The sequence below is a fragment of the Pteropus medius genome, unplaced genomic scaffold, assembly GCF_902729225.1.
Source record: "Pteropus medius unplaced genomic scaffold, Ma_sr-lr_union100, whole genome shotgun sequence".
NCBI lineage: Eukaryota > Metazoa > Chordata > Mammalia > Chiroptera > Pteropodidae > Pteropus > Pteropus medius.
In genome coordinates this window covers 1,816,007-1,838,056 of record NW_024352004.1, presented here as the reverse complement: position 1 = coordinate 1,838,056, position 22,050 = coordinate 1,816,007, and the positions used below count along the sequence as shown (strand labels likewise).

Below are 22,050 nucleotides of genomic sequence, written 5' to 3'. Positions count from 1 at the left end.
TATATATATATATATATATATATATATATATATATATATATATATATGTCCCTTATGTACAATTGCTACATAAATTGCTGGGTAATGAGTTACTTTTATCTACTTAGTTATATCAGTATGCACTCATACCACCAGTATAAGAGTGCCTGTTACTGTCCCATCCAACACTTAATATTATAGACATTTTAATTTATACAATATGATAGGTGAAAAAAAATCTTTTTGTTTAAATTTGCATTTCTTTCCTGGTTACTAGTGAGATTGAGCTTTTTTCATTTCCTCTTTTGTAAATTACCTTTGTGTATCCTTTGCCCGTTTTTTTCTGTGGGGCTGTTAGTGTTTTTTAAAAAATGGATTTGTAGAATTTTCTCTTTTTTTGGAGGGGATATACTTTGGATTCTCATCCTTTGTTAGTTACAAATAGCTTTTCCCAGACATTGGTGATTATTTCATGTTTATACAGTTTTAGATTTAAATTTTATTATAGTTGTAATTACCTTTTTTCCCCTTTATGATTAGTGTTTGTGTGTTTTTAAGAAAATTTTTCCCCACCTTGAAGTCAGAAAGGTTTTCTTCTAAAAGGTTTAAATTTTTGCTTTTCACGTGTTGGTGTTTAATTCACCTAGAGTTTATTTTTGTGTTTGGTGTGAATTAGGAAGCTAATTTTATCTTTTCCATATGTATAACCAGTTCTCCCAATATCACTTATTGAGTCCATCCTTTTCCCCACTTATTTGTATGCTATCTCTGTTTTATATCCAATCCGTCTGGACTCTAGTCTCTTTCATTATTTGTCTATATGTGTACCAATGCCACTGTTTTAATTACCTTAGCTTTAAAATTATTCTTGCCATATGGTAGGGCGAACCCTCTCCTTGTTTTTCTTTATTTGGCATTTCTTAGCCCTTTTCTGTATGAATTTTAGGAGCAACTTAATCCTTCCTCTAAACAAATTATCTTTATCTTTAAATTTATCTTTATCTATTGCTATCGATTTTTACCTACAATTTTTTCAATGAAATTCAGTTGAATTACTCTAGAAAGCTGCTTTTCTTTTCCTTTTTTTGACATTAAGCCAGAAAGTGCTAATAATTTATCACAACTTTGTGCTCTATAGATTTGAAACCAAATAAATTCGCATCAGCTGTTTATGAGTAATGTAGGATATTTTGGTCCTTTGCTAAATTCAGAATGAAGTGCTAAAATTCTGATGTATTTTGCAGTAACCGCATAGATCTTTTTAAATAAGATCTTTGGTGACAAAATGGAGGAATTATTAATTTGAGATAAGAAATAACTTGACATTTTTGTACTTCATCATTCACTTATTTTTAAAATCACTAAATAATACAGAGTATTTTAGGATTTCACTGGTGGATTTTTTAAAATTGTAAAGTGTTTTTAGTGTTATGTGCATATGAACAAACATTTTCTTACTTGATTTGACAAGCCATGAAAATAGTATTATCACTAATTCTTGGTCTTCCAAAGAACACCTGTGTTGGGGAATTTTAAAAGTTTAGTTATCCTAGTTAATTTCTCCTAGAGAATAATAACAATGAGATTTTGTGAGATGATAACAGATTTAGTTCCCACTGTTTAGAACGGAGTTTGGCATGGAAGTATTCATGATTTTTCAATTAATGAATGAATATTTACTTCTGAATACCTTAATAAATAATCATTTTGGACAATATCTGTTTGAATTTTAATTTTATATTCTCTGCCAAGTTATTGAATACTCTACTGTTGTTCTGTTATCTAAATCATTAATAAAATAACATAGATATAACTTTAAACAGCTGCCGGACTCCAATACAGTCCTTTTTCTTCACCTGCTGATATTGAATTTGATAACTTTTTTGTATATATAGCCTTCCAATTAATTTACTACTTATCAAGCATCAAAATAAACTTAATTATACTTACCACGTTAAATGATGAAATGGACCAAGAGCATTACTGAAGCCTCTTTTCCAAAAAATAAGAGATTTTTTTTCTCTTCTGTTGTAGAAGGAAATGAATCTGTCAGTATTTCTGTTTTTATGAAGTTTATTTCTCTTTATTTAGTACAATGATTCTCCCATCCAAGTTCTAACCAGGCCTGACCCGGCTTAGCTTCTGAGATCAGATGAGATTGGGCGCATTCAGGGTGGTATGGCCGTAGACAGTACAGTGATTCTCAAAGTGGAGAAAGCGGACCAGCTAATTAGTGTTACCTGAAAACTTGTTCAAAATGCAAATTCTCAGTCCCCACCCTCAGACTGATTAAATTAGAAACTCTGGAGTTCTCTAGGTCTGGGGTCCCTAACCCGAGGTGGTGAACTGGTACCGTTCTGTGCCCTGTTAGGAGCCGGGCTGCACAGTAAGAGGTGAGCCGCAGGCCAGCTAGTGAAGCTTTACCTGTATTTGCAGCTGCTCCTAGCATCACCGCCTCAGCTCCACCTCAGATCATCAGGCATTAGATTCTCATAGGAGCACCGGCCCCCTGTGTCAAAAAGGTTGGGAACTGCTGCTCTGGGTGATTCTGATGTATGCTAAAGTTGAGAACCACTGACAAAGTATTTTGAGCTCTCCCATTTAGTTCTTTATAAATTGTTGAAGATATTTTTTCCAGATTTCTTTCTAAATGTATACTCTATCTTGTTATTTCTAGATTTTAGGGTTATTGTCTTTTTTTCCCTTTAATACCTTCACCTATATCTAATTTTCAGACATTTAAGAAAGCATAATTATTTCCTGCAGTATAGTAGATTTGGTACCTTAATTGACCTTCTCATAGAAACAATTGAAAATACTAGATGGCATGGTAACTATAGTTACTACTAATAAATTGTATACTTGAAATTTGCTAAGAGAGTAGATCTTAAGTGTTCTCCCACACACAAAAAATGGGAACTATGTGAGGCGATGGTTATGTTAATTATCTTGATTGTGGTAATCATTACACAAGTATACTTATATTAAAATGCTACACTGTACACCTTAGGCAAAATTCCCTAAAGCTGAACATGTGCCACGTATGCCTATGATCCAGCAATTTTACCGGAGTCTGGATGGGATGGGGTAAGAATATATCCTATAGAAATCCATATATTATTCAAAAGACATGTCCAAACATGTTAACAGCAACAGTATTCATAATTAAAAACTAGAAACAATTTCAATAAATAAATAATGGGACATATTTATATAATTATATACTATAAGAAAACAAATGATCTATTGCTACATGTAACAACATGGATAAGTCTCACAATCATAGTATTGAGGGGAGAAGTCAGACACAAAATAATACATGCTGTGTGATTCTTAGCAAAACTAATCTACGTTTTCTGTCTCTGGTGATAGAAACAAGATAGTGATTATCTGTGTTTGGGGCTGAAGGGCTAGTGACCTGGGGGTGGAGTGGGCATGCAGTGTAGAAGGCTAGTAACGTTCTCTTTCTGGAGCTTGTCTTGGTTACCTTGGCTGTGTTCACTTGGTAGGAATTCACTGAGCTAACCACAATGTATGTACTTTTCTGTATGTATGTTTTTATTCAATAAAAAGTTGATTTAAGGAAATGGTTATGTTCTTTTTCTTAAACTGGGTGGTAGATACGTGGTATTTGTTTCATGGTGTTTTATATCTTACATATATTTTATAAATATTCTTATTCAGTGTCAAGAAATATAAAAAGTAGTTACTGCTTCATTGTTAACTGAGCATATGCACAGTGCCTGGAGCATTATAGATACATGTATGTTAAATGCTCATTCCATTGAACAGAGTTAGCTAGTAATTTTTTGCCTTCCAACAGCCAGTTTTTGACTGAATTATTGTCAAACGATTATTTCTAAATAAAAAATAGTAATAATACCATTTTACTGTACTTTTATTATCAAGCTGAATTATTAAATGAGAAACCAATATTATAAGCATTTACATCATGAATTATTAGCATGTTATGTTTAATTATAATGATTCACATGAACATCAGCAATTTAGATAAGTATAGTACAGACTTATGGACGTAAGTCAATAGATTTCATAACTTTGAAGATGTGAAGTTTTTTACACCTAATATTTTCAGGTGTCTTTTTTTTTCATTTGCTTCTGAACTGCAGTCACAACTAACTTCTTCTATTACATCTTGTGTTCTTTCCTCTACACCGTGCTGCCCCTTGCTTCTTGCCTGTCTTGTGTCTCTACTTTCTGCTTTCCCATGTGCCTGGTGCTAAGGGAGGAGTCTACAGGCATAAGACTTAGGGGTTGGGACTGGGGAGAGGCTCTAGACCGTGGATCTTTGTTTTGACTCTTTCCAAAGATTCTTCTTTTCCTCTTCACCCTTCAAAAGAACATAGGTGCCAACCTTTCATCAGGATGTTGGGAATTTTTTTTTAAAAAAAGCTTTACAAACATTGTTTTGATTTAATGTTTGGAGTAAGAGTGCTAAGTTACTCTTTAAAAAAGAACGTTTTAAATTGGTATTTTACAGTTTTGAAAACACCTTCACAGATCTTTTCTTGTTAGATTCTCAGAGCAACCTTATGAGTTGACACTGAAAATTTAATTCAACAAACAAAATTCAGCTAACAAAACCTACAGCTAACATCATACTAGTGAACACGGAAAGCTTTCCTCTTTAAGATCAAGAAGATAAAGATGTCTGCTCTTATCACTTCAGTGCAACACTGTATTGGAGATTCTAAGTAGGACAGTTAAGCCAGAAAAAGAAAAGAAGGCATTCAGATTGGAAATAAATAAAATGATCTCTATTTACGGATTACATGATCTTCTATATAGAAAATCCTAAAGAATTTACCAAGAAAAACTATTTGAGCTAATTAAATAAATCCAGCAAAGTTACGGGATATAAGATCAATATACAAAAATCAGTTGCATTTCTATACACTAGCATTGAACATCTGAAAATTAAATTAAGGAAACAGTTTTATTTACAATAGCATCAAAAGAATAAAATACTTATGGATAAATTTAACCAAAGAAGTGCAAGATTTATACACTGAAAACTACAAAATATGCTGAAAGAAATCTAAAAACATGGAAAGACATCTTATGTTCATGGATTGGAAGATATAATATTATTAATATAGCAATACTCCCCAACTTGATTTATAAATTCAATAAAATCCCTATCAAAATTCCAGCTGCCTTTTTCTAGAAATGGACAAGCCAGTTCTAAAATTTAGATAGAGTTGCAAAGCCATTTTAGCCACAACAATTTTGAAAAAGAACAAAATTGAAGGACACACTTCCTAATTACAAAACTTACCACAAAGCTGGAGTAATTAAGATGATGTGACAGTAGTATAAGGGTAATCACATAAACCAGTGGAATAGAATTGATTTTCAACAAGGGTGCCAAGACCATTCTTTTGAGAAAGAATAGCATTCTTAACAAATGATGCCAGGACAACTGAGTATCTATATGCAAGAGAATAAATTTGGACGACTACCTCACACATATAGAAAATTTAACTTAGAATAGATCAGAGATCTAAATCTATAAAATTCTTAGAAGGAAACATAGGTGAAAATCTTCATAACCTTGGATTAAACTGACTTTTTTAGATATGACACAAGCACAAGCAATCAAAGAACAAGATAAATTGGACTTCATCAAGATTTAAACTTTGATGTATTGAAGGACACTATCAAGAAGTAAAAAGACAACCCACAAAGTGAAAGAAAATATTAGCAAATCATATGTCTGGTAAGGGGGTAGTATCCAGACTATATAAAGAATCCTTACAACACAGCAATAAAAAGACAACCTAATTTTAAAATGGGCAAAGGATTTGAATAGACATTTCTCAAAAAAAGATGTATAAATGACCAATAAACACATGAAAAGTTGCTTAATATCATAGTCATTAGGGAAATGCAAATCAAAACCACGAGATACAACTTGACACCCACTAGGATGCTGTAGTTGAAAAAAATCAGTGATAATGTAGAGAAATTGGACTGTCATACACCGCTGGTGGGAATGTAAAATGGTTTAGCTATTGTGTAAAAACAGTTTGGCAGTTCTTCAAAAAGTTAAACAGAATGACCCAACAATTCCACTCCTTGGGAGATAACCAAGTGAGTTGAAAATATATGTTCATACGTAAGCTTGTACATGGATGTAATGATGTTCATAGCATCATTAATCATAATAGCCAAAGAATGGGAATAAACCAGTGTCTGTGGATAAACAAATGGAATATGATCCAGCCATAAAAAGGAATGAAGTACTGTCATATGCTACAATATAGATGGTCTTGCAAACATTATGCTAAATGAAAGAAAACAGTCACAAAGATAAAAGATTGTGATTCTATTTATACAAAATGCCCAAAATAGGCAAATACAGATAGAAAGTAGATTAGTGATTGCTAGAGATTGAAAGGAGGAAGAATTGAGACTAACTGCTAATAGATACAGAGTTTCTTTTCAGAGTGCTGGAAATGTTCTGGAATTAGTGGTAATGATTGCACTACATGGTGAATATACTAAAAACCACTGGAGTGTTCACTTGAAAATGATGAATTTTATATTGTATGAAGTTGTCTCAGTCTATTAGGGCTGCTGTAACAAAATAGCTGAGTCTGGGTCACTTATAAACAATAGAAGTTTATTTCTCACAGTTCTGGAGGCTGGAAGTCCAAGATCAGAGAGCCAGCTTGGTTGAGTAGGGGGCCCTCTTTTGGATCACAGGCTTCTCACTGTGTCCTTACATCATGGAAGGGGTGAGCTAGCTCTCACTAATCCTATTCATGAGGGCTCTGTCCTCATGACCTAATCACCTCCCAAAGACTCCCACCTCCAAATACCATCACCCTGGGCATTAGGTTTTCAACATATGAATTTGGGGGAGACACAAACTATATTCAGACCATAGCAGAAGTATATCTCAAAAAATGCTAATAGCGTTCAGTTAATACATTGCACATTCACTAGGTGGCACAGGTGTGCCAGAGCTCAGAATCATGGTTCTCAACTAAATAATGTAAAGACAGCTTATTATAAATAGTAGTGATAAGACTGTTGAAGAAGCACACATAAAGGGGATAGTCAATCTTACTAGGAACCAGGGAATTTCATAAATTTAATTTTGCAAGATGGGTAAGATTTCCATAGGTGGAAGGGGTTTGGAATAGAGAATTCAGACAAAAGGAATAGTGTGAACAAAGGCATGGAGTTTGGAATATAAAGTATCTGGGGTCAGGGTGATCACTGAGGTAGATGATGTAGAAAAACAAGGATAGATTCTGCATAAGTGGTTATAAGTATCATGATAAGGAGTTTGGGTTTTATTATTTAGAAATCAATTTTGATTTTAGGTCATATCTGATGGCAGAGGGAAGACTGAGTTGGAGAAGAGAAAATAGAATCAGGGAAATCAATTAGGTTATTGCAGGTTTGTTTGTTTTTTTAAAGAAGAGAGGTGATACGGGTTAGCAGTTACAAGGATGGAAGGGAAGAATCAAATGCAAGTAACAGTGTAGAGGTAGAATTAATAGGTCTTGGCCCCCAATTGTGTGTGTGCAGGGGGGCGGTTGGGTGGTTAAGGAAAGGATGACCCTGAAATTGTGAATCCAAGTGACTTGAAATGATAGTGATGGTATTAACCAAGACGAGGAGGGCAGCAAGAGAAACAAAAGAGTGAATACCATGGAGAGGGAGACATCACTGAATTTGGCAATTAGAAAGTCATTGGTCACTTGGAAGACAGGGCAATTGCAGTAAAGTTGCTGGAGAGAATTTCAAAGGACGGTTGGGGGAGATTGCCATAGGATGAGAAAATGGGAGGCAAGAAAGGGAGACTTGAGAAGTTCAGTTGTGAAGTGAAGAGAAAAAAGGTTGATAATTTGAGGTAACAGTAGAGTTAAGGGGTTTTTGCTTTTTAAGCCACTGTGAGAGGCATGGACATACCTCTGGGAAGAGAGAGGCTAACTGGCAGTCACTCAAGATGTGCAAGAGCAAAGGCTGGATAGATGGGTTGGGATCAAACCTACAGGTGAAGGATTCCGCCTCCTATACATTTGAGATATGTGCCTTAAGATGCTTCTGTAAGGTTAAGAATAGAATGTGATCCGTGAATGGACAAAATGACGCTACATTACATGCTTCAATCAATTGGAGGTAGCTATAGGATGAAAACATGAAATCCTCAGTTTATTCACTTTCAAATTAGAATATTTTTCTCTCCTAAGTATACAGTATTCACAGTGAGTCATGTTTAGAAAATCATTCAGAGAGAAGAATTTTTTTATGTGTTACAAGAAACAAAAATTCAGCTTGAGTGAGGCAACTTGTTATTTAGATTTTGGTAGTAGGAAAGAGAGTTGTGGGGTGGGATGCCTGCAGGTCTAAAGCTCTTAAAACAGTGCCTGACACATAATAAGCTCTCAAAACATATTAGCTATTATGAGTAATTAGCTTTTAGCTATTATTAACATTCCCCTCCACCCGCCACTCCCAATCACCAAGTGGATAGTCAGTTTCTCAGTGCCGGTTATTGAATTTATTCAGCTTTCCCCCACTGATGCTAAATCTCATATACTGTATTAAGTTCTCATGTGTATCTGGTTCTATTTCTGAGTTGTTTGTTCTATTCCACTGAACTACGTGTCTGTTTCTGTACTGGCACCACCTTGTTTAATTACTGTATATGGCATGTTTCGATGTTAGGGCCAGTCCCCCTCATCCTTCCTGAAATTTTACTCGACAACTTCCAAAAACTAAAAAAAAAAAAGTTTCCCTCCTACTTCCCCTGCTACATTTGCTTTGCAAATTGCAATTTAGATTGACTTTACATAAGACTCATTGGGATTTTGCCTATAATTACATTAAATTTGTAGGTTAATTTACAGTTCTTGATACTTTATAATATTGAGTCATTGCATGCAATGACATCATATGTCTATCTCTACATTTATTTTGGATATTCTTTTATGTACTTTCATTGGTTTTCTTCATATGGGTCTTATACATTTTTGCCACTTTTTTTTAGTGCTTTAAATTTTTTTGTTTCTCGTCTACGGCCATGCCACCCTGAATGTGCCCAATTTCGTCTGATCTCGGAAGCTAAGCAGAGTCGGGCCTGGTTAGTACTTGGATGGGAGAGCACCTAGGAATACCAGGTGCTATAGGTGTAAAAAATATATATTTTTTTTCTCTTGGAATCTGTTGTCTATTTCCTATTTATAGAAAAGTTTTTGATTTTATGTATTTATCTGCTAAGATAGGCATTCATTTTCTTCAATTTTCTAGATGTATTTCTTTAAAACTTCAAAAAATTCAACAAATATTTATTAAATGCCTATTATGTGCCTAGATATTGTCCAGGTACTTCTCCAAATTTTAAAGTAATTTTAAGGCATTGATGAACTTTCTCAAATTAATGCAGTATTGGAAGAAAATTACTTATTCACAGCGCTAAGGACTTAGTTAGCTGGCTTATCAATTAGTATTCATTATGATGCTGTCAATAATTAACTTGCCCAATATAAATAAATCTTTAGCTCTTCGTATACTTATCAAATGGCTCTGTGCTTCAGACCATATATTATATTTTCTTACTGAGTTTACTAAAAATGCTTTTTCTTAATTTATTTACAAAAATCCTTGGCACATTGTTATCAAAGAAAATTAGATTTAGCCAACATGATTTAACTATGAAATAAAAGCACACAAATGATGCGACTATGTCTTGTGTTTCATGAACAATGACAGTGTACTTTGAGTTATTTTTCTAATGTGCACAGTCGCCATTGTCTATACATACAGAAGCAAACAGAGGCCTGAAATGAAATATATTGTCAATTAACTTTAATACAAACATTTTAATTAGGTTAGTAAAGTAACACCTATCTATATTTTTTAAATTAGAAAATGCATAAAAGATGAAAGAAATTAAATCACCCATAGTCCTATTGTCCAATCACAGTTGTTTTTTTACATTTTGGTACATTTCCATTTAGCTGGTTTACTATACTTTAAAAACATCAAGCTAAAGTAAAATCAAGTAAAGTAAAAAATAAATATAAACGTATTTCATATTCCTGTGATATGAATCTCTAATATGTTATGAGGACTTTGATGGCAATATGATATTTAACTAAGTGGATGTGTTATAGTTTACATAACCATTACTTGAAAATGGGACTTTTAGGTTGCTTCTAATTCATCACTATTAAAATAATGCTGTAGAGCAGGGGTCCCCAACCCCTGGGCCATGGACCGGTTGGGTCCGTGGCCTGTTAGGAACCGGGCCACACAGCAGAAGGAGAGCGGCAGGTGAGCAAGCGAAGCTTCATCTGTATTTGCAGCCGGTCCCTGGTGACAGCAAGGTTGGGGACCACTGGATATAGGATTTTGCATCTGGCTTTTTAAATTTAGTGTTACATTTTTGAGGTTTACCCATGTTGTTGTATACATCAGCAGTTAGTTTCTTTTTCATTGTTGGATAGTTTTCCATTGTTGGGACTATACCACAGTTTGTTTATCCATTCACCTTTGGTAGATTTGGGTGTCATTTCCAGTTTGGGGCTATTATAAATAAAGCTGTTGTGAACATTTGTGTATAAGTATGGCTACATGCTCGCGTTTCTCTTGACTAAAAAACTAGTTGTGGACTTGCTGGGTCACGTTAACTTTATAAGAAACTGCATCACATCTTTGCCAATATTTAATGTTGTCAGCCTTTTATATTTTTCTTTGTTTTTCTTGTTTTCCCAAATGGGAACTTGCCTTTTTCTTTTCACCAAACTTTTAAAGCCCTAATGGATGTCAGGAGATTTATCTATGTGACTAGATGAATAATGGTCTGAAATAAATAATGTGAAGAGTATCCCATAGGACATAAAAGTTTAAATTATTTCTGTCCCATCATATCTAATCCCACATGACTTCAAAATTTTGACAGAAATGATCATTACAGGAGTTTATAGCACAGAATGATTCCTTAGGCCTGAAGACAGGCGTTAACTGATGGGCTTTCACATTGTTCTAGACCAGCACTATCCAATGAAATGCTCTTCAGTGACAGCTACTAGCCACATGTGGTGCTTGAAGTGTGGCTAGTGCAGCTGAAGAACTGAGTTTTTAATTTTAATTAATTTAATTTTAATAGCCAGATGTGTCTATTGGTTACTCGATTGAACAGTATAGTTCTAAAATGTTATTTTTCAGGAAAGATGGTCTGACAAAAAATAATTGAGTGGGACTTGTCAGCTGAGCTGGCTCTGGGGCAAGCTCATGTTTTCTGTCCTTCTTCCCTTTCCTGTGGGGGAATCTGTGTGTCTCTAGAGACACGTAACCAAGGCCTGAAGCACCGCAGAGGAAGAACCAGTGGATGCATGAGTGTTGAAGTTAGGGTTGGGGCATGTTATTTGGTAATGAGCTCTTTTTGTCAGGTACTATGCTCTTTGTTTTTTTCTGTTTCTTTTCCCCCTACAAATTCTTTGGTAAACAATAAAGCATATACTTAACTCAATTTTTAAAGTGAAACTTTGGATGAAAGTATGTTGTTTAAATTTAAAATCCATATAATGTTGCCTAGAGGAGTCCCAATTTTTTGATGAAAAGAAGCAGATTCTTTTTTTGTACTTTAGAGGCTCTCAAGTAAGCAATGGCATAATTACTTCCACTAAAGTTTCCATTAGAGATTTGCTGAGATTTTCATTCTTTTGAGCAGCAATGAATTATTAATTTTTTTACATTTCAAGTTGTTAATGAAAACATTTTGCAGTCTTCAGACAGCTGAATGTTCTGGTCACTCAGATTACTAAACTTATATAAAATTGCCCATCAATTTTGTGTTTTCACTTCTTAATAGCTTCATGACTGTAGTGCCTGGGCTTTTATTATGTTTCTTAGAGGTAAGGTCAATGTTAGAAAAATTGTGGAATTTTCCCTTGGCATTACTGTGGTAAGTAAACAGCTACTATTTATAGGGACTTATAGTTTCATGAGAAAATGAGATACCCTGCTTGGCTAACCATAAAAACACAGATGCTTCTAGATTCCAGTAGGGAGGCCTTTTGCTCACAGCATCTGTTTTAGTGGGCAAGAAAGCTGACTTCTAAAGACTTTTTTCACTCGTTTTGGAAGGACACTAGCTCTTTGACAAGTAGACAAGTTCATAAATGAAAAAGGTTAACAGCATTTTGTAAATTTTTTATTACTTTGTCTATATCAGTTCTGTGTAATTTTGATCTATTAGATAATTTTAATTATATCACTTCCTAAATAAGCTTGATATGTCCTTTGTATACATATTATTTGAATTGTTCATTCTTTGATTGAGGTAGATTTGTATTGATCCATAGTTCATTTATTCATCAAATGTTGGATAAGCAATGAGTGCCAAGCCCCATATTAGCCCCAGGAACCAAAAACTGGAGCAAGATGTAGTCTTAGTCTTTGAGAAGTTTATTGTCTTTTATGCAGTGCAAACATGTGAACAGACAATAAAAACACAGTCAGGTGCTTACATTTGAAGTTTATCAGCTTTGTGGGGAGGGTAAAGAGTCTAGGAATGTCTTCTAGAAGAAGTAATATCTGAGCTGAGAACTGTAGAATGAGTAGGAGTTGGGAGGCAAGGGGCTCAGAGTTAGGGGAGGGAGAAGAATATACAGTAGTCCCCGCCTTATTCACAGGGTTATTTTCCAAGACCCCCCAGTATACGCCTGAAACCACAGATAGTTGTGAACCCTATATATACTATGTTTTTTCAGATACATACAACATACCTATGATAAAGTTTAATTTATAAATTAGACACAGTAAGACAATGACAACAACAATAATAAAATAGAACAATTATAACAATACACTTGTAATAAAAGTTTTGTGGATGTGGTCTGCTTCCCTGATAACTGATCTGATAACTGATCTGATAACCGATCTGATGTCTAATGAATGGATGGTGTATATGGTGTAGACATGCTGGACAAAGGGAATGATTCACATCCTGGGCAGACGGGGCAGGATGGCATGAGATTTCATCGCACTACTCAGAACACACACAATTTAAAACTTACGAATTGTTTTTTCTGGAATTTTCCATTTAATATTTTCATACTGTGGTTGACTGTAGGTCACTGATACTGAGGAAAGTGAAACCACAGATAAGGGGGAACTGTGTAAGAGGAAGAAGCTTGTAGGTGAGACCCCAGGGTAGATGGGAAACTAAAAAGCTGGGTACTGTTTTTGTCAGATGGCTTGTCAACCTGTGACCATCGGCAAAAATACTCTCATTCAGAAAGCGAAATTATGGCCTAGACTTTAATCCTCTCATGTTCTAAATTAGTGATTTCCAATCAGTTTATCATGAATCCCATAAGTAAAAAACGTTTTGATTATGTATCCCCAATATATATACATATTTATTTATAACTTGTATACTAATAGTTTATGTACGTAGTAAAACATACAAAAGGAAATAAAAAAGATGGGCTAAAGGTGAAAAATATATTCTCATTTTTCTTTTATTAATACAGAAAGCAAAATAGTGCTTCATTTTTCAAACCCTCGGGTTAATATTTTGATACTCCTATTCAGAGGTCTGTTTCTGGGTTCAGTTTATTTGGATACTTGAATTACCCTGCAAACCCTTTGGGAGCATGTATTCCTCTTTAGAGACCGCCAAACAACTGGGACAACTATTGAAACTAGCCTTTGAGTTAAAACAAAAGCAAAGCAAAAAGTAATTTATTTTCCTCTATAAATTTGTATTCGGGAGACAAATTTAAGAAGAATCAGCTTTGATTTGAGGTTTGAAGAATGAGTACTTTAGTCATAAACAAACTATGACTACAAGTGTCATATTTTACTAACAAGGAAACCCTAAGGACGGTGGAAAGGTTATTGGTTAAATTCATTATACGGAGGAATGTTTTGCTAGTCGCTGTTGATCAAAAAGATTGTTAATTGCTGTTTTAAAAAAATATACCCTGTATCTTTGTTGGAAGATGGTTTTTCTCAATCTATAGGGGATATGGTTCATAGCCACTAGAGATCTATTATAAAAGATACTTTTTGTGACTTACACTTTATCAGACTTACTGAATTTACTTCATTGGGCCTAAATCAGTCAAAATTCTTTTATCTGAAGAGATGGAAAAGCCAGCTCAAATAAGCTTGATCAAAAAAGAGAATTTATTGGCTCATAACCAACACTGAGGACTCAGGTCTTTAACTTGGTTGTTGGATCTGTGTTTCAAGGTGTCTGCTTGTGTCTTTGTTACCTTTGTTTCTCTGATAGTTTCATTCTGTTTGGTGGTGAGGCAAGGGGGAATGCTTTTCTTCTATTACCTGTGTACATATGATCCCATGGGTGGAACAGACCTCTGTGTAGCTATATGTGTGCTGTGATTAGCATGTCCGCAAAAGCATGTGGAATAGCGAAGGAAGGGTTTCCAAAAGGAAAGGTTTGCTATTATCACAGAGGAAGGGATGCCGGGAGTCAAAAACAACAGATGTTTACAACAGGTGATGAGGTATAGAGGACAGGAGAGCATAAACTAGTCTTTAAAGTTATTAAAAGGTGACTTAATTTTATTTTCCTAATTATTGATTTATATAGAGTATGCAAGCTGCGAGATGTCCTACAGACGAATTATCTTTAACCAACTGCGCAGTCGTGAATGAAAAAGATTTCCAGTCTGGCCAGTGAGTATCTAACTTTGTTTTCTCCTAAGCTGCTAGGTGGCATTTTAGAAACTTCTAAAGAACCCTTATTTTTTAGTGAACTTGAGAATATTTTTTTTTATTCCTCTCGCTGAGTTAGAAAATGGAAGAAATGAGGACGTCTTTATTGTGTTAAACTTTGATAACTATGTTTTTAAAATCATACCTGGCTTTTTATACATCTTATTTTTTATCGATTTTCTTCGAAGAACTAAACATATTAGTTGTATGGATTATAAATAACTCAGTCATTAGGTTTTGGCTGTGGATTCAGATCATCTGAGTTTGGATTCTGGCTCTGTCAGTTACAAACTGGGTGGCCAGAGATAAGTTATTCACCGGGTCTGTGTCTCGGTGCCCTAATCTGTAAAATAGGGATGATGATAATATCTTCCTTGGGGTAGTTGTGAAGATAGAGTTATACAAATAAAGCACTTAGAACAGTGCCTTGCACATTAATAAGCCCTCAATAAATGTTAGCTATTAGGATCATGACTACTACGATAATGTAAAAGACATGAAAATTGGAAGATGCACAGCAAATGTAGACTCTTCCCAAGCATTTTTTATTGTCAGTTATTTTAACTGATTCATGTCACCCACTGCCAGAACTTATTAAGACCCTGCTACCACGTCCAGTGCCATCCATAAGCTTCTGAGATTGGTAGAGGTAAGGAGATGAAGAGGCTGTACCAGAAAGTAGGCTGGGGAAATAAGGAACAAAGAAGCAAGACTTTAACTGAGCCTTTCTTTGTTTTTGTTTTTGTTTTTGTTTTAATTTGTTTCGTTTCGTTTTTAAGCTATCTGTGAAATACATGAGTTTCACAGAATTAGAATTGCTAATCATTTTTCGTTTTCAACTTAAGAGTAAGGGGCTGTATTACATGACTGTATTAATATTGTTCTCAGTCCTGAAAATTCTCTGCTGCTAAGTCGAACACAGAACTTCCCACATATAAGCTGGAGTATAGATGATCAGTGTGAGAATTTGTTTATAGAATTCTTTTACACATGTCGAATGTTCATTGTACTCATGATGGAGTTACTTAGAATATAGTAGTTATAAGGACCTTGTGTTCTAGTGACAAAATGATATGTCTAGAAGCATTAAGCATTAATATTAAAAAATTATAGCATTCTAAAAGATAATTTTTAATTATCTTTTAAAAAGATAGTGCTGTTGCATAACAGTTCGAAGCTTCTGTCTCACACACAGTTCTTGGTAGTTTCTTGCTGTAAGAAATTATCATGAGATTAATATTGTATCTGTTTATGAGTAACTTCTGAGCAAGGTGAATTAGCACAAAATGCTTTGAAATAGTAAATATTGATATGTATATGAAAGCTGATAGATTTTGTGAAAATTTTTTATTTTACCATCTTTTTAATTTTACAGGTTATTACTAATTCAATCTGTTGCGAGAATCTGCAAAGAGATTTAAAGCCTAGTCCTAAAGACTAACTTTCTTTTGACTGTTATATCCTGGCTCTTCTTTCTTGGTTCTCCTCCCTTTATTCTATTTAGGATGTGAAATAAGTCTCAGGAGAGAAAATTCATTTAATTTTTACTTACTATTAAGGACTCTAAATAATGTCATCAGTTTTATGTAAACCGGAAATGTAATGAAGGTGGTGTTTTGGATGGTATGTACTCTCTTGAACCTGGTCTTGATTCTGCCTGATATGTATTTGGCCCAAGGTGCTCTTCATGCCTGGAAAACATGTTGAAGTGGTGACATTTTTTGGAAATGAAATGTGTCCTCTTCCTTCAGGACTCTTATATAATGCCATGTTTCTACCTAGTACTCACAAGCCTCAGTTGTTGGAAATAACGCGTTTGGAATGGTGTTCTTCATCTCCCTTGACATGAAGTACTGACTCTGTTTCTGTCTTTAGGCACGTGATTGTGAGGACCTCTCCCAACCACAGGTACACATTTACACTGAGGACCCATCCGTCAGTGGTCCCAGGGAGCATTGCATTCAGCTTACCTCAGGTAACTCAGATGTTAATTTATTCTCTTCTATTCTTGAAAGTCATAGAAGAATCAATTCATTTAAAGCAAGCATCACCTACAACTGTACTGATTCATATCAGAGAAAAACATCTAGGCAGTATATATGAAATTTAAAGATATGTTTTTAATTGCCAGTTTTCCTGTGTCTACCTTTTATTGTCTTGATTTTTTCCTAAGTTTTAAAAATTCTGCAGTATTATCAGTTAGCTATTAGATAAGGTATCAAGTTATTTTAATGTTAATTCTCAGGGTAATAGAAAAGACATTGACCTGTAAAATTAACATTTATTAATAGTGATTTTTAAATGCAGTGATGCCAGACTAAAGACTATGATACAAGTAGCTGTTATTTTGAATTACAACCTACCTTGCTGGGCTCCTGTAATGACTAGAAGGATGATGACTACGTTGATAACTGTTGGTGGTTTCTGTGAGGGGAAAATTGCCTAGCACTGCCCCAGACACATGACACATAATCTAGGAGCAGCGCAAATACCAGTCTGTAGCCTTTGCTCCCTTACCCCCTTGCTTGTGCCTCTGATCCCACAGTGCTAAGCATTGTAAATATTACCCCTGCCTCCTCCTCTTCATAAGCTAATAAGCATTGATATACTCCCCTGGAGGTTTAGGGAAAGATATCAAACACTCATTGTGGGAATTACTAAAGACCTCTTGGAGCTCTCAAAAATTATGGGAAATATTCACTCACTATTTCCCTTCACTATATGCCTCTCCATTATCAGGGTCACTTTTCACATTTGTTTCTGTAGAGCAGAGGTTTGAGGTCGTCCAGGGTTTTCCAGATTTCACAGAACTCCATTTGGGATTCTGGTGGTTAGAAATGGGGTTTCTGACTATTTCTCCTTGGCTTTCTGCTATTAAAAAATTTTTCCCCAACATTTACTGTAGGCCAGGTATGATTCTAAGTACTTTTGCATGTTTTTGTTAATTTAATTCTCAAAACAGCCCCGTACAATAGATACTATTTTTATCATCCTTTGAGGCTGTCTTTGGGATTGACGTACAGAATCTAAATGTGGCTGCTCTGTGACTCCAAGTCTGAGCTAAACCACGTGCTCCTAAGTTTCAGGTTGCTGCAAGTAGGGTGGGATATTAGAGAAGAGGGACATGAAGGGCAGCGAGGAGGAAGAAGTGACCTATGGTGAGAAAGCTGGACAGGAGAGCACTTGATGTTGCACATATTTAAAATTCAACAAAACCCACGATAGATGAGTAGGGAAACTTTTGATTTTTAGCCAAAAATTATTTTTTCTCGCTGTTCTTTGCAGTGTTACCAGTAATTACTAATTTTGAATCTATACCAAGCCAGTCCCGAATTCCTGCCTAAACACAGTCTGGCCGACCCCATACGTTATTGCCGTTGTAATCAGTCAGGACCTGGGGAGAGGCTAAAGGCTGGTTGAAAATACCTGAAAAGCCTTTGGCTAGTACACAAGGACTAGTCGTGACCATCTAATGATCTGAATCCCTGCTTAGGTTTCATTATAGATTATCTGACCAGATTTAATTTAGTTTTTATCAGTTGAGTGTCTTTCCTTTTGTGGTACTGTAACAAACAGTATAACTTACCACAGTACATTTAGAGCACTGAAATAATATCTGTTACTACAAAGGTTTTCAGAAAGATTATATTGTGCAAAGGAGCATCTACTCAATGGTGCCAGCTTTACTATAAAAAAAGGCAAGCTACGTATGCTCTGGAGTGAATGTTCAGATATAAACTGTAGCATATAAGTTTCCTAGACTGCTGTAACAAAGTACCACTAACTGGGTGGCTTACAGCAACAGAAATGTATTCAGTCACAGTTCTGGAGCCTAGAAGTCTGAAATTAAGGCGTCCACAGGGCCATGCTCTCTCGGAAGGCCCTAGGGAAGAATCTGTTCCATGCTTTGCTTTTGGTGTTGCCCACAATCCTTGATGTTCCTTGACTGGTAGACATATTGCTTCAATCTCTGCCTCCATTGTCACATGACTTTCTCCCCATGTGTCTGTGTGTCTCTTCTTATAAGAATGCCAATCATATTGGCTTAGGGCCCACCCTAACTTGATATGACTGACCTCATCTTAACTCGATTGCATCTGAAAAGACCTTATTTTGAAATACAGGCACATTCACAGGTTCTGGGGCTCAGCCTTCAACACGTCTTTTTGTGGGACACAATTCGGCACATAGCAGCATACCATATTTTGGTCTTTGAATGTGTTCCTGAAATTCATAGAAATTCCTATTTTCCTCATTTCTCGAATTTTGATTGATTTGATTTTAAGTGTCTTTTTTTTTCTCTCTCTTATTTTACAGCGAAAATGGGCTGGACTTTCTATTGGGCAAGAAATAGAAGGTAGGTATATTTTTTAGTTACCTGAGGTTGATTTTCTTCATGATTTTCTTATAGTTATGGAGATCCGTACAGTTTTCTGTTACTGGTTGTCAGGCTATTAAACGTCCATCGTATTCATATTACTGGTTAGATCTATAAGAATGGGAAGTAAATAGTTGTAGTACCTATAGCCCTACTTCTCTATCTGCCTGCTATTCTGCCTGGAAATTACAATCTACTAGGGAAAAGAATATCCACATATTTAAAGCTCACAGAATATTTACAAGGTAAATCTGTGCACAAATATTACCATCAAGAGCACTGTGTAAAAATGTTAAGACAGAACAGTAGATAGATTGATTGGAGACTGGAAAATTAACCAGAGAAATCTTTCTAGGCATTGGAGTTTTGAGCATGATTATGAAGGGGGAGGGAAAATTACATGGTAGAAATAAGGAAGAAAGGAGCAACCTGGTGGTCCAGTGGTTAGGTTTCAAAAATTAGGAAGAAAAGCTTTTAAGATGAGAAATAATATAAATAAAAGCATTGAGATGAGAGCAAGCAAATCACAGGCAGTGCTCAGGAAGTGTTTGCTTGAATGGATTGTATTGGTGAGGGTAGAGTATGCAGTTAGTGGCGGGCCTTGCAGCACATACTGGAAATCTGGATTTTAGGCAAAAACAGTTGAGAGCTCCTGAGAATTTCTGAATGAGCCCATCAAAATCCTACTTTTAGGAAAGGATTCTAATGTCCATGTGGAGTGTAGCAAGGAGTGGGGAGAATTCAGGAGTCAAGGAGAATAGCTTAAAGGTTACTTGATTTGCCTAGCCTAGGATTTTGTGTTGAATAGGATTTTGTGAAACTATGGCTATGGAAAAATATTTTTAAAAGTCTAAGTTATGTTGAAGAGGAATAACTGGCATTATTTGGTGATTCCATTTTACTGTAAACTAAGATATGTTTCCCCTGTGTTTGGAAAGATAAGTCAGATTTAGGTTAAGGAGAAGAAAGGATGGCAATATGGTACACTTTTTAAAATAAAGAATATTGTAAAGTCATCATTAATTCACCAGGGAAGGGCACGGAGAGCAATTCATGATTTCAGGGGAAAAATAGGACTAAGCCACTTGTGGATTATAAGCAAAAACTGGATTATCTCTTTGTGTGGGAAAATTGAGAAAATGGAGTGTGGATCTTGTTATATAACGTCATGTTAGCTTCATGGGTGCAATAAGGGAAGGAAAGAAAATGAGAGTGCTTTCCAAAGTTCCCTGAAAGAAACACTTGGGGAGTTTGCCTTTTTTTTTTTTTTTAAACAAAAACAAAAACAAAACAAAACAAAAACAAAATCCCCAGGCCTCTCCTCCTGGGGAGTGTGCTTAAATTTAACTTTTAATGTAGATAAATTCAGTTATGAAAAAGTGTGAACATTCACACCTTGATGAATCTTGATGAATTGAGAAATATATTTTGTGGCTTAAATTATGTTTAAAGCATTCTCTTACCAGAAATGCTTTATCTTGATTGTAAAGTTCTTTAAAAGGTAAATCAAACAGACTTAATGGGCAAAATCATAAAACCAAGTGATCAGCTGGGACTAGGGTGGAGTAAGCCTGAGGCGAGGAAGTGGGCCTGCTCCATGTGGATGACGTGGCCGTGAAGGTAGAAAGCTGGTTCCGTGTAAGTAGAGATATAGGCAAAGATGGGACAGGAGGTGTGGCATGAAGGGAAGTGCTAATTCAAAGATTCTGGAACAAGAGTTCTGTCTGTAAGGTGAGAATTTTTTAGTCAGGTCAGCAGTTTTACTTGAGAATCTTCTGGAAGAATTGCTTAGTCTTCTTTTCATCTGGAAATGCCATGTTTTAAGAATTACAGACTAATGTTCAATTAGCACGTGTTTGACCACTGTCGTATTCCTGTCATTGTGATGTCTACATTTATTCAAAGCATTGGCTATACATTTTTTTGCCTATAAAAATATTTTTTTGTTAATCTTTGGTATTAAATTGATGTTAGTCATAAAATAAGAAAGCTTTTTCAAACTCTCACCCTTTGCTCCTGAATGAAACCTTTGGGGCACCTGTCCCTTTGGGGCTGATGGTGGCGCTGACCATGGTGCTGCCATTGGTTCTGTCCATGGTACTGCCCAAAACATTTGAAATTGTGGCAGCTTGTTCTTTTCTATTTAAGAACGTGGACCTTAAATTATATGTACTTAAAAACTGTAGTCAGTAATGATATTTTAACATACTTACTCATATTTCTTGCTATAAGGATGGTACACCCCCCCCCACACACACATATGTGCATATACATACATATATGTGCATTAGGACGTGGAATTGTTTTGGAGTTTTTAATGCATTAAATGGAATCATACTATACAAATCTTTCTGTAATATACTTTTTTCACTCAATATTATGTTTTAATGGGCCATCCACCTTTATTAAACATACATCAAGTTTTTATTTTAATTCTCTATGGTATTTCATATTATGAATATCCTTTATTGTATTGACCATTCTCTTACTGATGAGCATTTTTTTCAATGTTTGACTATTATAAATAATGTTATAATGAACTTCCCTATAGTTATCTTTTTAGTCTTTCTGGGGGAGATTACATGAGATTACAAGAGTCTTCCAGGACCAGACACCTGGAAATAGAATTTTTGAATCAACTTATTCATACTTATATTAATATTTCATCCTATATATATCTTCACTCTGTGGGGAAACAATTAAGCTCTCTTGCTTATGAAAGTTATTTGGCTTGTAACCTGTACTTTCTGGGAAATGTTAAGAAAGAACAAATATCCGAAAGTGGAGGCAGGAGAGTATTCTGAAACTTTCAGCCAAAATTTGAATTTATGCCGTGATTGGAACTCATTTTGTGATAGTATGTTTTCTATTCCTCACCCTGGCCTTCTTTGTAATTTTGCTTTTGAAAATGTTTATCTTTAAAATACACATGTCTCCCTTTATGACAGCAAACCAAAATATAA

General features: G+C 35.2%; 1 protein-coding gene and 1 pseudogene across 1 annotated transcript in view; both read left to right on the top strand.

The window, feature by feature from the left end:
• Positions 1–22,050, top strand: part of NSF (N-ethylmaleimide sensitive factor, vesicle fusing ATPase) — a 123,962-nt gene that overhangs the window by 6,230 nt on the left and 95,682 nt on the right. Inside the window, exons 2-4 of the mRNA XM_039846806.1 lie at positions 14,585–14,670; positions 16,585–16,684; positions 19,027–19,066. Of these exons, the coding sequence (XP_039702740.1) occupies positions 14,585–14,670; positions 16,585–16,684; positions 19,027–19,066 (226 nt within the window). The remainder of the gene's footprint in view (positions 1–14,584; positions 14,671–16,584; positions 16,685–19,026; positions 19,067–22,050) is intronic.
• On the top strand, positions 9,031–9,149 carry LOC120589301 (uncharacterized; annotated as a pseudogene).